This window comes from Lissotriton vulgaris, chromosome 8 (assembly GCF_964263255.1).
Source record: "Lissotriton vulgaris chromosome 8, aLisVul1.2, whole genome shotgun sequence".
Classification (NCBI taxonomy): domain Eukaryota; kingdom Metazoa; phylum Chordata; class Amphibia; order Caudata; family Salamandridae; genus Lissotriton; species Lissotriton vulgaris.
In genome coordinates, this window is record NC_141696.1 from 481,191,284 (window position 1) to 481,208,739 (window position 17,456).

At 47.3% G+C, this 17,456-nt stretch overlaps 1 protein-coding gene across 1 annotated transcript in view; it reads left to right on the plus strand.

Annotated features, from left to right (window-relative positions):
- The window catches only part of LOC147697214 (E3 SUMO-protein ligase RanBP2-like), a 485,030-nt gene that overhangs the window by 61,416 nt on the left and 406,158 nt on the right, over positions 1-17,456 (plus strand). The window contains exons 4-5 of the mRNA XM_086934287.1: positions 2,645-2,797; positions 3,462-3,692. Coding sequence (XP_086790413.1) covers positions 2,645-2,797; positions 3,462-3,692 — 384 coding nt within the window. The remainder of the gene's footprint in view (positions 1-2,644; positions 2,798-3,461; positions 3,693-17,456) is intronic.

Below are 17,456 nucleotides of genomic sequence, written 5' to 3' on the forward strand. Positions count from 1 at the left end.
TTGAGGTTGGAGTATGTCAGTTCAAACTGAATGGCGATGTGGTCATCAGTTCAGGCAAGGAATACCGTCTCAGTGCAGGTCAAATTAGGGTTGTTGGTTTCACCAACAACCCATCTAAGATGTGCCCTGCTATATGGGTAAGGCCTCTACAAGTTTCCTAAGTCCCCCAAAATCCCCCCCCCCCCCCCAGGCTAATTGTGTCTGGCTCGGTGAGAGCTTCCAGATGGAAGTTAAAATCCCCCAAAACTGCAAATTAATCCGAACAAAGCCCATCCTCTAGTAGAGTTCTGACGGACTCTAAAAAACCACCTCTAGGGCCAGGAGGTTGATAGACGAGAATTCCTTTAAAATGGTTGTGATGAGAAGTAGGAAGACTGAACGAGAGTGCTTCACAGACCGTGATGGATGCTGTTTGTAAGGAGGGCTGCAGAGAGTCATGATAAATAACCGCCAATCCCCCCTCCTTTCTAAGCTGTCTATCTTGAGTGAAACACTGGAAACCCAGGGGTGTGGCTTTAACCAGGTCCGGTCCTGAGGCTTTATCTGACCACGACTCCATTAAAAAAGCCAATTTTATGTTATGTTCTTCAATAAGCAGTGCACACTCTGTGCTTAACCAGGGATCTAGCATTTAGCAGTAGACAACGTAGGGGATCTGATTCTGCTCTTTTTATTTTCACTCCTATCTTGCGTTCGGGTTGACTGATGGAATGATACATAATATGGGGGAGATTTAGATGGCGGTTAGTACAGATAGCTGCCTGCTCCTTAGGACTAGCCCTAAGTGTTATGCAGAGATATCTCGCTTTTGTGCCCGTTGGGTTCATAGCCAAAAGGGCATCCCTGAAGTAGACCCGTATTTCTAGCTTCACAGAACCAGGGGGAAAGGAACTGAGCCCGTTCCGAGCGCGGACGGGCGCAGACTGGCTTGCCTGTGGTGAGACTTTGACACGCCCGATGCGCGTGTCCGCTGCGCGGTCGCGTCAGCGTGCCCATTAAGTTGCGTGTGGCTAAAAGAACAACAAGCCCGCTAACTTAATATTAATTGGTGCCCTGTTCCCTTCCCCCAATTCCCTCCTAATCGGTGAAGTTTTAGGCAAGCAGAAACAGTAAATACAGCAGACAGCATGGTAAGTGCGATTTAAATCATACAGTGACTGAGAAGAAATGCGTTCAAAAATACATTAAAAGCATTAAAAACCTAGGCGAGCTCTAACTCAGCTCAACAACCAGGAAGGCAGTGCTGAAGTGGTTACCTGTTCCTCTTTGTGATGGAAATTGACTTGCTTTGGTTAGTTTAGTTCTATTAAATTTAAGTAGTACTTTGCACTGGCCAATGATTGCTTCAGGGCACGATGACCGTATGTACTGGCACTTTCGTGCCATTTAAGAGATGCTCTTTATTTGTGAAAGTAGTATGAAATGCCCCCACCCTTCAAAAATTCCTACTAACCACAAGGTTGCTCCCGGAAACTGTGACATGGAAGAAGCGCAAATGATCCAAAGGGAAATTGGGTGGGAGAAATTAAGAAATGAAAACAAGAGACTGCTAGCCGCTCTCTTCTATAGGAAGAAGACAAACCATCTGATGATGTTTCTCTTGGTGCTTTCCTGTGGTCTACTTCTGATGCTTACATACTTTATACGCACATAGTAGCTTTACATCGTTCCCACAAAATCTCTGAAATCTTGTGGGGCCTTCTCTCATCCTTCACAAGCAGTGGGATTTGATGAGAAGCTACTCTGTGCTTATAGTGTTGAATGTGCGTGGTTGTGCAAAGTACAGTAAGGATCTTACAGCTGTTGCAGACTTTACAAACCACAGCCAGCGTAAACCCCTGTTGATACCTGTGAATTTCCAGATATTTTCACTTTGAAGTATTTTTGGGACCAGAGTTACAAGAGTAACACCCCTTATGACAAAATAAAAACTGCAAACTAGGATAGTCCTCCTTACAGGCGGGTGTTACAGCCTTGAGCCAGTCGCACACCCAGCTTTGCTAATTACAGAAAGTTGATGTAAAGTAAGGCAATAAAATGTTTGAATTACAGATGATTTTATGTTTCTTCAAAAGAAATATTTAATTCCTCTTTTACCTGTCCCAAAGCTGCTAAAATCTTAACACGCTTCTCACTTTGCACTAGTAGACACTTCTCGTATAAATAAGTAGAACAAGTTATTACTTTATGATATGTGAAGCTTCTTTCTGTATCAGTTATACGCTAACACTTCTGCGATAAGGAGAGCGGAAAAGGGTCAGGAGGGTTGGGGGACCTTGGGTTGTGGAGGGGCATTTTTACGTTGTGCATTATCGGAGTAAATGCAAGGGTGGCATAATGAGGATCTAAATTTGTTACCAAGATGTCATGTGTACCGAGACTTTGCAGTGTATTGTATTGCACCCGGTGTTCATTTTAGAGTTGATGGGGACAGTTTTTTTTTTTTTACTGTATGTGATGCACAAAGACTTCTCTTAATTAGCTCAGAGGACTCGTCTGCTCCTAATGAAGTGTAGTTCAGAACTGTTATGCTCCAGTGTTCATCACATGTCACAATGCTTGCCTTGGCACTTTTCGAAGTATCTTGTGTGTCACTTATGCAGCTTTTGTACTAACTGTGTTTCACTGTTTTGGAAATATGCAGTCTTCCGTTGAGTTGAACCCAACCCAGAAGGACCTTGTCCTGAAAATTGCAGAATTACTCTGCGACAAGAACGTTGATGATGGAAGAGCAGAGTATTGGGTTGAAAGAGCATCTAAACTGTTTCCAGGAAGCCCTGCTGTTTATAAACTTAAAGTAAGTACAGTTCTTCTCCTCTGGCTTTGGGAAAAGATCATTTAGTATTTATTGAACTTCAGATTAGTTTACCATACTCTTATTTTTTTTTGTAAAATACCATACTCTTATTTTTAAGTAAAGTAAAAAGGATTTGCTAAAGGCATTTATGATTAGCTCTTAGTGCTTTTTTATGTATTAAATTCTTGCTATTTGTGTAAATTTGACCAATGTATTACTTCACCTTGTGTACCAAAAGACAACAATATTATCTTGTAAAGCATAGTGTGGACCCAAACTCGCAATTTCTTCTTACTTGGTACTCTTGATTAACTTTTATTCTCCTTGTAACTAATGGTTTCCCTTCTTGTTTACTCATTACAGTTTGATTTGTTTCTCTGTGTGAATATTTTCTTCTAAATTACCCTTCTGTAAATAAAGGTGTATCTTTTCATGCTTCCTTTCCTAAACTTATTCAGTTGTATTTCATTTCAGTAAAGGTGCTGCCTAGTGTCTCGCTTTAATACCATGCAATATGTGTACTCTAGAGTGAAACCAAAATGTGTCATTGATAACTATGAATTCCTATTAGTTTTAGAAACCATGAATCTGTTGAACAGTTGCAAGACACTCATAGTCAAACATTTTCTCTAATGCCTTCTACATTTACACATGTTTTTGATAGGAGAAGCTTCTGAATTTTAAAGGAGATGTAGGTTGGAATCAGTTGTTTGACTTAATACAGTCAGAGCTGTACACGCGGCCAGATGATGTCTACGTTAACATTCGACTAGTGGAGCTGTATCGGACAAATAAAAGGATGGAAGAAGCGGTCAATCATTGCCTCAATGCTGAGAAGAAAGGGGCCCTGCGCACCAGTTTGGAGTGGTGCACTTGTGTTGTGCATGTACTGAAGGTAAGGAATGATGTTGTAGATCTCTGTAGTTAGGGTCATCTGCTGAGCTGTCTTCCCTTCAATACCACCCCCCTTTAACTATCCGCTTTATCCTCAATAGTCAGCCAAATGGGGGAACCACCTCCTGGAACATGATGTATGGTGTAGTATATTATATGAACAATTCTAGTAGATAAACTCATTTCATGGCTGAAAAATGAAATCATTGAATAAATAAGTGAAATTAGACGTTGTGATATTGTAGATTCCTAGATTAACAGAATTACTTATAGTGTAAGATCTAGAAAATACTTTGCAGTTCCTATTGCTCAATGTATTGGCCATCTAAGATTGCTTGTTTCTAGTAAAATGTTTGTTCTAGCTGATTATCTCCAGTTTTCTGCCAAGATCTCAACTTCTCAGAAACGTTTCCCCAGTTCAGACTATAATTGCAGGATTGAAAGCTATATCCATTCAACATCATTTCTATTTGCAGATTGATATTGGTATATTATAATTTGCACTGCCAAAAGATGTTAGTAGTAAATGTGGTTCTCCAGTTTAGGATTTAGAGCTTTACCATGTTATATCCCTCAGTTGCTGAATAGGATCGTTGACACTATTTGAGAGACGCAAGTTAACCTAAACCGGGAAATAGTCTCTTTTTCTAGATTTCTAAATGTTGAATGATTGAGCCAAGCTGAATCACTGAGCACGTACTTGTTGTGCTCCCTTCACTATTCTACCTCCCTCCATACAGAAGAATATGTGGCATTCCTCGCTTTTGTCAATCTTCTCCCTGCCTGCTTTTGGCAATTTTCTTTTTTTAAATATCCTTTAGAGAATGTTTGTTTGCCAAGTGGTGCTTAAAGGTTTACACTCATTTGTCAAATGCTCTTTTAGGCTATGAAACTTAAGTTGTATGATTTATTAGAATTTGAGCTTCGGTGGGTAACCAGAGTGGCTACATGTCACAGGGGACACCAACCTGGTGTGGTCTTTAATGATCCAAAAATATATTCTCAGAGCGGTAATCATGGAACACATCGGGTGAGGCAAGCTCTGAATTTCACAGACTAGTCAAGAAAGTAAAAGGAACTACTTAAATCCTTTCTTTAGGAGTTGAGTAAAATGATTTGAAGAAGCTGTAGAGGTACTACTGCCAGCCAGGAGGCATGGGGACATTAATTACAAGAGAAATGTTAAGTCATTGCAAACTATGGAAAATTGTCTCAACAGACCCAGTTCATATTTCTACAGTCAGACCCACAAACACCGTCTTGTACCTTTTTTTTATTAAAGGTGATTCAACGATCAGTTTTTAGGTTAGGTAGGTCATGGAATAAAGTTCATGTTTTCAAGTGTGTGATCTCAAAAGCTCAAACACCTGGAATATAACATTTTCTATAAACAACACTGAGATGTAGGTTAGGCCATCTTTGTTCATTTTTCCCCCCAAAAGCCATCGGTAGTAACAAGCCAACCACATTCCCCATGAATCTCAGAAAATGTAATGTTAATGACAAAGAACCTATCTCTCTGCATATATTCCTCCAAGTGGTGTCTCTCTTTTTTTCTTCATGCGGCATTAGTCTCTCCATTTACATTCGTCCTCATTCCTGCGTCTTCTTTGTGCCTGAATCACAGAACACATCCTGTTAGGGATTTTAAAAAAATCTCTTCAAATTCTCATACAAATAGCACCCTCCAAATCAGATAAACGGTATTGCCTTAGAAGCAAATTTTGTAAACCCCTTGCTCAATTTTTAGGGAATAGCACTCAGGGTATTCATAAATAGAGCGATCATTCACTATGGTCATGTTTCTGTCTGGTGGGATAATCCTTGCCTTCGTGTCCTTGGGAAAACGGAAACTTTCCTTTGCAATAGCTACAACATTTTACATTCGTTGTCCGTACTGGAGGCGAGGACTAAACGAATTTAAAGCTTGCTTGCTTGCCACCAGTAAAGCCACATTCACTATTACTTGAAGGTGGAGTCGAACGACCAGTCCACTGCATTCATAATATTGGGAGTACCCAGAGTGGTGGTTTTAGAAGCCATTGCTCCTCTTGCTAAATTTGCCCAAAGCCTTTGTTGATGCCTGTTTCCTGTATTACCCAGCTTGCTATTGTGTATGATGCTGCTGCCAAAAAGTGCTTCCTCATGGAAATCAAAAGTTGTCACCGCCGTGGAGATTGAAACTCCTCTTGGCATGCTATCTCTCTGGCGTTAGACTTAGTACATCTAGTGATAGTCAGTGTATCCCAGTGTGGAGTAAACATCTTAACTGAAATGTTCAGGGCATGAGAATTTGATACAACTATGCACAGCACCAAACAAAGTAGCATAGCCAGTTCAACAGATGGCTTTTTTCTATTCAGATACTTATGTCTCTGCTATGAAAAGACTTTTATTTATATCCCATAGTGTAGAATTTGTCGGCTTGAGCGGTATCGAGAAACAGACTTCTCTCAACAATTGATCTACAAATGGGATGACCCCCACCCCACTGTAACACAATGCCCCAAACGTGCCCTGCCGATATGGCTGGTCAGAAGGTGTTCACTCACATGCAAGACTCTCCCTCTAAGGCCACTTCTCACAAGAAATTCAGTATATGGACAGGACAGACTCCATGGGATTCAGACCCCATTCCATACACCATCTTCTCCCAACTGACTTGTACCTCTTGACATTACTATAGGCCCAAGCTCTTCTGATGGGTTCTAAGCCTATACTGAAAGACCCAGAACTGTACAACATGTCCTGAAGCCTCTAGGCCATAAGTTGGATAGAACCGTCCTTTACAAGTCGATGGAAGGAACCTTGCAGGTTCCGAAGTATTTTCGAACTGTGGAAGAGAGTGACTAGTCAATTCCAGGAAAGTTCCATGAGTACTGTAAACCATACTTGCGATCTCCATATTGGGTTGATGAGAATCAAGTCTGTCCCTTGTCTCTGAACTTGTACCTCCATCCTTGTGGTCATGGTGAAGGGTGGGAATGCATATACGCTCTCTGTGCACCAATGTTGGAGAAAAGCATCTGTCGCCACAACACCCGTGTCTGGTCTCCAAATAAAAGATGTAGATTTAGATATTGTTTGTTTTTAGAGGATGAGTGTCCTCCAGTCTGGTTTTCCTTCCTTGGAGTGAGATTTGGGGACTAAGATCACCGGGCTGGCCGAGGGACTCTGAGGGTTCAATCACCCCTGGTTACAGCATCTTGCTGACTTCAACTCTGATGCTTTCTTTGACTTGGTAAGGCTGTCTGCATATTTTATTTTTGACAGGTAGGCGGTCGGTCACCAGTGTCCATATCATAAAAAAAAAATTAAACTCTGTTTATCGGTTTTTGTATACAAACAACATACATACATAATAATGACCGATCATATCTACATTAAGCATGGCATTACCAAGGTGTTGGAAGAATCATATGACACTTGACGTTACATTCAAGGTAGGATAACTGAAAAACGGACCCAGTTGTCAAGGATTCCCCTGTCATCATAGTAGTCCATAATAGCTTCAGGATAACTATGTAAAATCGTATATCTGTGCCGTAATGCCTTATTTAACAGGTCCATTTACATTCCCTCCCTCAACTCTCCCTCCCCCCACCCGCTCTCCCGCCGGAGCGTCAACTATAAGGCAGAGTGTAACAGAATGACAAATCATATCCATGGGATCCATACATTTCGTCATATTTACAGCAGTATCAAATATTATGACTATTGCGGAAGTGGGGAAACGCCCCCCCGCACTTTTTCTCATCGTTGTTTGGGGCAATCATTTTACGGGTCTTCATCTCCAGCTAGAGCACTCAACTCCGGGTAGGAATCTATATCTGCTGCCTTCAGCTCTGCGACCAGGGCTTCCCATGCTCGCGCCGCCTCGAACGCCTTGTCATTATGGTACCTTTGGGCCTGCTGCAGGCGAACTATGCTCTCGCTCTCTGCCCATACAAGTAGCGCAGCCTTCCATCTGGGGTAACTGGGCCCTTCTACGGCTTTCCAGTGGGATGTGATTTCCCTTTTGGCGAGCACTAATCCTAAGTCTAGGAATTTACTCGTCAATTTTGTTTTACTAGTATGTGGAAACCAATGTAGTAAACAGATCCCCTTGTCCGGAGTGATCTGTCGCTCTGTTATACTACAAAGTTAAATAATTATGTCCTCCCAGTATGTTCCCAGTTATGGACAATCCCACAGCATGTGCAATATGTCCACGTCCCTCAACCTACATCGGGGGCATTGTGCTGTATCTATATGGAAATATTGGTTGATGTTTGCTGGTGTTAGATACGCCCCTCTGCAGAGTATACAAATGGACCAATTGGAATCTGGCATTGCTAGTGCCCTTCCACGCCCTCTTAAGTATGTGCGACCAAGCCGAGTCGGGTATCTCTCTATCCAAATCCGCCGCCCATTGACTACGTAGCCTCTGCAGCGGTGATAACTCCTCTCCAAGCATACGTTTATATAAGCAGGTGGCCGCTTTATAGGTGCATGCTGCCATCACTACGTATTGGCACGCCTCACTCACCGGTTGCTCCAAAAGGCCGGTGCCCCAGTATTTTTGGATGACAGCAACTAGAGCTGCATGGAGTAAGAAGTGTCCCCTCGGGAGCCCAAAGCTCTCCTGTAGCGCACTATAGGGCAATATGACACCATCCCCATACAAGTCCCCCACACCTGTAACCCTAACGTCTCCCACTCCGCAAGGGCAGACCAATCTCCACCATGTGGGAGGGCCGTACACATGCCCAGTGGTATCTCTGGGGCATAAGGTCGCTGCACCCCAATTCTATTGTGGTATCGTTTCCAGCAATGCCTCAGAGTGCGTTCTTCAAAAGACAGCCCATCTGCCTGTAATTTTTGTTATAAAACCACAAATGACAACCGCTCCGGTCCTCTAAATTCCTGCGCCACTGCCTGGGTAAGGCCCTGGAACTGTGCAGCCAGGTAGTATAGCTCTAAATCAGGGACTGCAAGTCCCCCTCGGCTCTCGGGCGCATTAGTGTGTCCAATGCCACCCGGCGCCTCCCCTTCCCCCAGATAAAGCTGCCCACCATAGACCGGAGTTGCCGAAATAGTGCGACAGGTATCTGTATAGGCAATGTTTGGAAAAAGTATAGCAGCCGGGGAAGTGCCACCATTTTCAAAGGGGCCACCCGGCCCGCTACCGACAATGGCAAAGTTCCCCAGAACTGCATGCTACCCTTAAGTCCCCTCATTGCTCTGCCCATATTAATTTTGAGCAAATTGTCCTATGTGTGGTAAACATGCGTCCCCAAGTAAGGGAGGCAACTGGGCTCCCATGCAATGTCAGGCAGAGGCGCAGGTGGGTCGCACGCTCGGATTACTGGGAAGACGCAAGTCTTTGCCCAGTTGACTCTTAGACCAGAAATATCACCGAATCGGCAGAGTAGAGCACGCGCTCCCTCCAATGCCTCTCCGGCATCCTTCAAGAACAGCAAGAGGTCGTCTGCATACAGTGAGATATAATGCATCCGGCTGCAGAGTCTCAGGCCTTGAAATGCCCTCCCCAGTCTAGCCCGTATCGCTAGTGGTTCTATGGCAAGGGTGAATAGCAACTGGGAAAGCGGGCAGCCTTGCCTAGTGGCCTGTCCCACCGGATATGAGGAGGAGATGACCTTACCAACCCTCACCCTGGCGCTCGCAGAGGAATACAATATTTCAGTCCAGCGGCAATACCCCTCTCCAAGCCCGAAGGCTCTCATGACAAAAATCATATAAGGCCACTCCAAACTATCAAATGCTTTTGCAATGTCCACCGAGAGGACCATTGCCTGACTGTCCTCGCTGTGGTCCCCACCCAATATGCGTATCAGCCTGCTTACACTACTGGCGGTGTTGCGAGTAGGAATGAAGCCAGCCTGATCAGGATGAACCAGACGTGTCATATGGGGAAGGAGTTGAGTAGCCAGAACACGACTCGGAATTTTATAGTCAGTGGTGAGCATAGATAATGGCCGATACGCAGACGAGTCCGTAGGGGTTTTCCCCGGTTTAAGGAGGGGGATGATGATGGCTTCCCTAGTCGAAGTCGGCAGTACCCCCTGCTGTTTGGCCTCCCTGTACACCGCCAGTAACCTAGGAGCCAGGACATCAACATAAGCCGAATAAAACTCGATGGGTAGTCCATCAATTCCCGGAGTTTTGTTGCGCGCCAATTGTTTAATAGCGCATCGAATTTCAGCATTCGTGATATCCTGGCCGAGGGAATCCGCCTGCTCTGCATCCACGGTAGGCAGCTCCAAATCTTCCAAGAGCGCCTGCATTTCCGTTTCTTCGGCCTGCAAGTGGCTATTATATAGGTCAGCGTAAAAGGTACGAAATCAGGTATTTATCTGATGATGTGTGTGTTCTAATTACCCCGACGAGGAGGTCAGCGCCAAAATAGGAACACATTTAGGGAGGGGGTTGGCTAACCATGCCAGTAAGGTGCCTACCTTATCCCTCTCAGCATGTGCACAGGCCAGATAGGCTCTGTGGTCAAAGCACCTCAAATGCTCCACAGCCACTGCCACAGCCTCCCTCAAGTTCCGAACTGTGTCTTGCGCCTCAGAGTTAGTGGAGTGGGCCCGCTCGGCCTCCCTAAAGGCCTTCTCTGCAGCGTCCAATTCTTGCATTAGCAGCCTCCGCACTCCCACCCATTTAGTTATACAAAACCCACAGATCACCACTTTGAAGGCGTCCCACTCCAAGGCAGTCGTCGTAGCCGTGCCTTCGTTCTCATCAAAATACTGCTCTGTCCATGTTCCCTGCTAGGCGCGGAAGGCCGGGTCCTCCAGCAATTCCGGACGCAACCTCCAGGTCGGGACAGTAGGGCGCTCCAGAGCCCAGCAGTAACTCACCAACAGTGGATTGTGATCCGAGATGGTGCGCGATAAGTATTCACTACCAGCCACCATAGTGGCCAGACCAGGACTACACAAAACCGCGTCAAGCCGCACATGCAAATCATGAAAAGCCGAGAAGTAAGAATAATCTCGTTCAACAGGGTGTTGCGCTCGCCAGACATCCACAAAGCCCCAGTGTTCCTGCCATTGGGTTCTAACCTTTGATAATTTATGAATTGGGGCAGTAGGTAACGGTGGGTGGGATCTATCCATTGTCACATCAGTGATTGAGTTGAAATCCCCTCCCATTAGCACTGGGTTTGTGAAATTAACTGCCAGGGTGTCAGATAGGTGCGCAAAGAAGGGCGCCTGTTCTACATTAGGGGCATACACACTGAAGAGGGTTACATCCCACCCATGAAGGCGTCCCCTTACAGCAACATAGCGGCCCTCAGGGTCTATCAGTCATCTGGAAGGGGACCCCGGCTCTAACCCAAATCGACACTCCTCGCGCGAAAGCTGAATAAGTGGTGTAGTAGAGTTGCCCTCGCCATCTGCACTGCAGCGCCAACCCCTCTGCCCTAGTCAAATGTGTCTCCTGCAGAAATGCTATCTGCGCGCCCCTGTGTACTAAGTAGGAATGGACTTTATATCTGCGCTGCATAGAGTGTAATCCCCGCGCATTCCAAGTCACACACTTTACATCAGGTAATGGACCCATAGTACAAATGCAAAAAACACAGGATCTCTCTGTTCCTCCCTAGACGCGCCCGCGTGTGCCATCCCCCATTCAAGATATTCCCCTTCCCCAACAATCCCATCCCACCCTCAACATTGTCCCCACCCCTCCCCCAAGAACAGGCACTAACATAGTGAATCCCATCCAAACCAGCCCAACAATTGCCTCAATAGGTGCAAAGGCTGACTAACTGGGGACCATCCGATGGGGCCTGGATGGAGCCTAGCAATTAACGTACAATTATTCAAGACAGCATCCAGTTACCGCCCTGGGAACCCCACAGAAACATAACATTCCCTGTCCCCCCCCCCCCCCCCCCCCCGACCCCCCCATACTGAATTCCATACTCCTTAACTACCCGACCAGCATTATGTTGTGCCATTAGAGAGCCAGGCCCGGGGCCCAGCTTTCCTGTATTTCTAGGTAGCGTCATATTGAGCCAACAGCAATATCCACCTTTCCATATCTAGTCGCAACAAACCCCTCGCACCCTCATTTAATATAGATTCTACTCATCCAGCAGTCCATCCGCCGTTCCCGGTGTGACCAGTGGCAAATGCATACTATCCAATGCTGAAGAGTCCGCATCCGACTGTTCCTTGTCCTTCTCCAGATCAGAGTCTCTCGGCGAGGTCACCGGCAAATAACCAGAAATCGCCGACACCGCTTTCAGTGCTCCTCTGCGCTCCAACTTTGTTTGTGAAGTTGACGGTTTCCGCAATACCCGCCGCCGGCGCCTTATCCGTTGTGATTTACGGAGCTGAGGGTTTCCAGCAAGTTCCTGTGCTTCCTGTTCTAGACCATCTTTACCAGCTCTGTAAGATTCCAACCATGTCCATGCATCCTCCGGTATGTTCTGGAAGCAAGTTTTCCCATCCTGAATTATGCGCAGTTTGGCCGGAAATAACTGGGAGTACTGGATCCCCTCTGCCCGCAGTTCTTTTTTTGACTGATTGGAAGGACGCGCGGCGCCGCTGAGTTTCGAAGGTATAGTCTGGGAACAGAGTGACCTTACTATTTCCGACCTGGAATGGGCCATCTGTACGAGCCTTCTGAAGAAGCAAGTCTCGATCTCTGAAATGCAACAGGCGTGCCATCACCGGCCAGGGAGTGCGCCCCTGCTGCGGAGGTCTCGCAGGGACACGGTGCGCACGTTCTAGAGTGTAGAAGGTAGACAAGCCCTCAGGAGCCACCACCGTTCTCAGCCAGTCCTCCAAGTAGCGTACCATGTCTGGCCCCTCTGCTTTTTCAGGTAAACCCACCACGCAAATGTTGTTCCGTCTGTTTCTCCCTTCAGCATCCTCAGCACGCCTCTCCAGCGCTGCAATCCGATCCAGGGCATTTTTTTCATTGTTCCAGTCAATGCAGTCTGTGCAGGCGCCACCTCCTGGACTACCCCTTCCACGTACTTCACCCTGTCCGCCAACTTTGAGGCCAAGACCTGTCGCCACCTGTGCAATGTCTTGCTGCAGGGCAGTACGAGAGTCCGCGATGGCAGACAGGATTTTATTAAGTTGTTGTTGTAGCCCAGGTTCTTGAGACAGTTCACATGTGTCTTGTTCTGCTTGAGATGGGGACTCTACATCGGAGAGTGGGTGAGCCTCCTCCTTCTTCCCTTGTGGCTTGCCCATATTTACGTTTGCCAGAACACGCCTGGGGGACCTGCAGTGCTGGACCACCTGTTCTTTATTAGGTGGCTATGAGGGCCAATCACCAGGAAAGGAATCTCAAATAGCCAATCTATCAGCTGGTTTTATCTTCCGCCGCTGATATTGCCCCTATCAGTGCTGCAAGTTAGTACCTCTGGGCAACTGCGCCATCTGCATGGGCTTCTTCAGGGCAGGAGCAGCAGTAATGCCCAATCCAGTGTTCACATGATCATGAGATTCGCGCCTCTCCCTGCATCTCCAAATGCAGCGACGCATGGCTCCTCATCTAATTCCCACTGTCATGGTTGGTTCCAGTTCCAAGTCGGCGCAGTCCCGTCCAGCTGTGCCGCCTCAGCACCCAGTGGAGTTCTCCGTTCCTATGATGCGCTCTGAGCACAGTTCCTCTCATTTGGTTTATGCTCAGTCCCTCGTGGGAAACGGCCCCCCCCTCTGTCTCTACTCCAGGCCTCCCAGTGCGTCCTCACCTCCTCAGAGCTCGCTCCCAAGCACCTCCCCGTCAGTGTTAGCCTTGCTCGCCCCCCTCCGGGCGCCGGCAAAAATCCAAGGCCTCTAGCCTCTGTCCCCGCCCCGGTTCGCATACAGCGGTGCCCCAGGGCCACTCGTCCGCCTCTGCGGCCCGAGCTCCCACCGCTCTCCACTCACCAGAGCAGGGCCAGTCAACTCTCGTCCTCTGGGCCGCTCTCGGGCATCGACAGCTGCCCCAGCGTCCTCCGGTGTATTGTTCTGCTTCCAGGTGGGGGGTTAGGTCCTTCACTCCCTCCGTTCCAGCTCTCGTGCCCTCCGCGGCGCCAAATGAAGCCGCGACCGGCCCCAAAGCACCAGCCGACGTGGGCCGCCCCCTGTGCCGGAGCCGCTTCTCGTCCCGTCACCAGCCTCGCTCCACGGCCAGAGATGATCCGCTCTGCTGCACAGACCAAGACGGCAGTCCGCGGCTCCAGCTGCGCAGCTCGGGAGCCTCCCGCTAGCTCGGCCTCAAAGCTCCAGCCGATGCGGGTTGCCCCCTGCGCCGCGCCGCCCATTTCCTCCTGCCACCAGTGTTGCTTCACGCCCAGAGGTGATCCGCCTCACAGCACATTCCAAGACGGCAGACCGCGGCTCCAGCGGTGCAGCTCGGGAGCCTCCCGTTAGCTCGGCGCCGCCATTTTGAGGACTCCGTAAGCGACCAGCGCAGCCCAGAAAACCTCTCATAAATCCTAGGTTTCGCCGTCTTGTGAGGCGAAAATGCTCCGGCTCAGCTCCCCTCCGCCTTCCCGTCCCCGGTTGCTGCCAGGGGGGTCAAGGGATCAAAACTTCAAGATGTTTGCGGGGTTCCCTAGCGGAGCTCGGCGCTCACGCTGCCGACCGCATCGGCTTCCAAGCCACCACCAGCGTCCACATCATGTGTACACCAGGTTGTCTGACCAGGGGGTCGCGTCAAAGAAAAGATCCCAGCATACTGCCATAGGACTTGCCTGCAGTCAGTCTGCTGTGGACAGTGAGGGTCTCTGAAAAGATCTCCATCAACAGACCCATTTTGAGGGTTGTTGGAGAAGAAGTAAGGGAGAGGTTCACCCTCTTCTTCCTGATCCTCATCAGTGACTATCAGCACTGTCACATCAGCCCTGTCATGATGGAGTTTAAAGCGGTTCACATGAATAACCCTTGTGGGGCTCCTGGAAGTGCCACGGTCCACCAGATAGGTGAACTCCCCTTTTCTTTCTAGAATAGGGTAGGGTCTACTCTACTTGTCCTGGAGGGCCTAGGTGCCACAGGCTCCAATACCCATACCTTCTGCCTTGGTTGGAGTTCCACCAGTGCAACAATTTGGTCATACTGTTGCTTCTGGAGCTCCTGGCTTGCCTCAAGGTTTTTATTAGCTTTCTCCCTGCACTCTGCCATCCTGGAACGAAGGCCAAGCCCATAGTCTACTTTGTCCAGTTTGGGTTCTTTGAGAGGCTTCTCCCAGCCTTCCCTTACCAGACTTAGTTTACCTCTGACAGGATGGCCAGATATAAGATCAAAGGAAATAAAGCCGACTCCTGTCTGTGGCACCTCTCAGCAAGCAAAAAGCAGGCATGGCAAAAGCACATCCCATCTCCGGCGTTTTCAGGGAGTCCCATGATCATAACTTTCATAGTCTTGTTGAATCTCTCAACCAGACCATATGTTTGTGGGTGATATGGGGTGGAAACTTAGACGTCAACCCACACTCAAACAACATGGCTTTTAGGTAAGCAGACATGAAGTTAATACCTCTGTCTGAAACCCCCTTCTTAGGAAAGCCCACTTTAGTAAAAATACTTATGAGAGCCTTTGAAACTGCAGGAGCAGTGACGGTCCTAAGTGGAATTGTTTCAGAAGACCTTGTGGCATGATCCACTACCACCAGCATAAATCTATCTCCTTAGGCTGTTTGGAGGGCAAAGGGACCAACAATATCAATCCCCACCCACTCACAGGGTACCCCAACCACTGGTAGTGGGATTAAGGGGGCCTTCAGTTTGCTACCTGTCTTGTCACTGGCTTGAAAGGAAATACACGGGGCTGCAGAACTCCTTTACTTTCTGGGACATGCTTGGCCAGTGGAAGTTTGGTGACTAACCTTCTACAAGCCTTTGTCTGGCCAAGATGCCCAGCTAGGCGATTGTTGTTGAAACCAAGAACTCTCTGTACTGCTGAGGCACTACCACTCTCCTAATGGCACCACGTTTGGGGTCTCTGGCCTCAGTATACAGGAGTCCCTCCTCCCAATAGGTTTGGTGGGACCCACTGCCATCTCCCCTTTCCTGGTCTCTCACTGCTGTATCAGGCTCTCGAGTGGGACAGGTCCTCTTTCCCTGGCACGGATCTTCCCTAGAGGGTCCCCTAGGTCTAGAGGCTCTGCGTGGTAAAGCCCAAGTTCCTGGGGCTCAGTTCCCTCAAGGGCTGACCAGTCTTCTCCCTGAGCAGAAGGGACCTGAGCTTTTTTCTCCACATAAGTTAGTTTCCCAGCCTTCTTGCCTTTTATCTTGGAGGGTGGGCCATTATTCCAGGCTCCCACTCCTCTTTTTCACCCTGCATTTTGTACTGTGCTCTAGTTTTCATACACACCCATTCATGTATTCCCAACATGCCTGCATGGGGTCTTAGCTCTACCTTATCCCATGTTGAGGTCCCAGATCATTTCCTAGCAGACATTGTACTGGAATTGTAAAGGACACGACAACCTGCTTTTGGCCAGTAACCCCTTCCCATTCTAAGGTTACCATTGCAATGAGATGGACCTTAATATGGTTATCAGCATTGACTACTGCATTCGTTTGTCCAGTTAAGTACTGTTCTGGGGATATCAGTTTTTTAGTCACTATGGCAACACTTGCACATGTATCTCTCTGTGCTTCTACTTCAATCCCATTCATATATGGATTTTGTGAGTACTTCTCCAGGTTACTGAGCCAGACAGCCCATGTGGCTATATTCACCTCACCCTCAGAGACCAAAGTAGCTTTAGTGTGCCCCCTGACCTGGTCTGGGCACACCAAGGATCCCAAATGGGGACTTACCACCCCAATAGAGACTGGAGGTGCACTAGTGGAAACCTTTTTAGGACTGAAAGAATCCCCAGTTCGGTGTCCATTGGCTTTACAATTGAAACACCAAATCTTTTTTCGGATCCCAGTTTTTACCCTGGTACCCACCCTTTGATTGGGAATTGTCTCTGGGTCCTCCCTCCAGACCAGGTTTTGGGGGCCTTTAGAAGACTCTTTAGGTTTTTCCCCTTCGTGTCCTACATCTTTCTCCTGGGGGGGAGAATCAACCCCTTTCTTTTGGTCACCCCCTCCTTGGATCTTTCTGGGCATCCTTGTTTTGACCCAATGGTCAGCTTTCTTCCCCAGTTCTTGTGGAGAGACTAAACCTAGATTCACTAGGCACTGATGCAGTTTTTCTGATGTACAATTACTTAACAAGTGCTCCTTCATCAACACATTGTAAAGACCTCCATAATCTTGCACCTTACTGCCATTCAACCAGCCACCTAGTGTTTTGGTTGTATCTTGCGAATATTTGTATTGAAGCCTGAACTCTTTTAAAGCCACCGTCAAACTGATTTGTGTAATTCATGGGCAACCAGGTTAAGCCCTGTAACAGGAAGGATCTTAATTGGCTTCTAGTCCAACCCATCACATACGTACAATACATATCTTTTTTTCTCATTGTAATTGGGCCGCTGATGCCAACAAAAAATAGGGAGTTAAAGAAAACACAAAATTAATCCAAGCTTTCCTCTTGGATTTCCTTAGTGGTGTTTCACTTCAGAGACATCAGCATTTCCGCTTCAAAGACACTTCCTCTAGCTCTGTTGCTTTTTATTTTGAAGAGCTTGAATTCCAAATTATCAGTTGTTTAATTTAAATGTTTTCAAACTGCAAAAAGAGCAGGGGTCAAAGCAAAACATTGATTTAAAATCATATTGTTTCCGTTTGAAAATGTGCTGACCAGCAATGCAGCTACTTTTTTTTTTTTAACGCCTAACAAGCTTTATTTGTTTA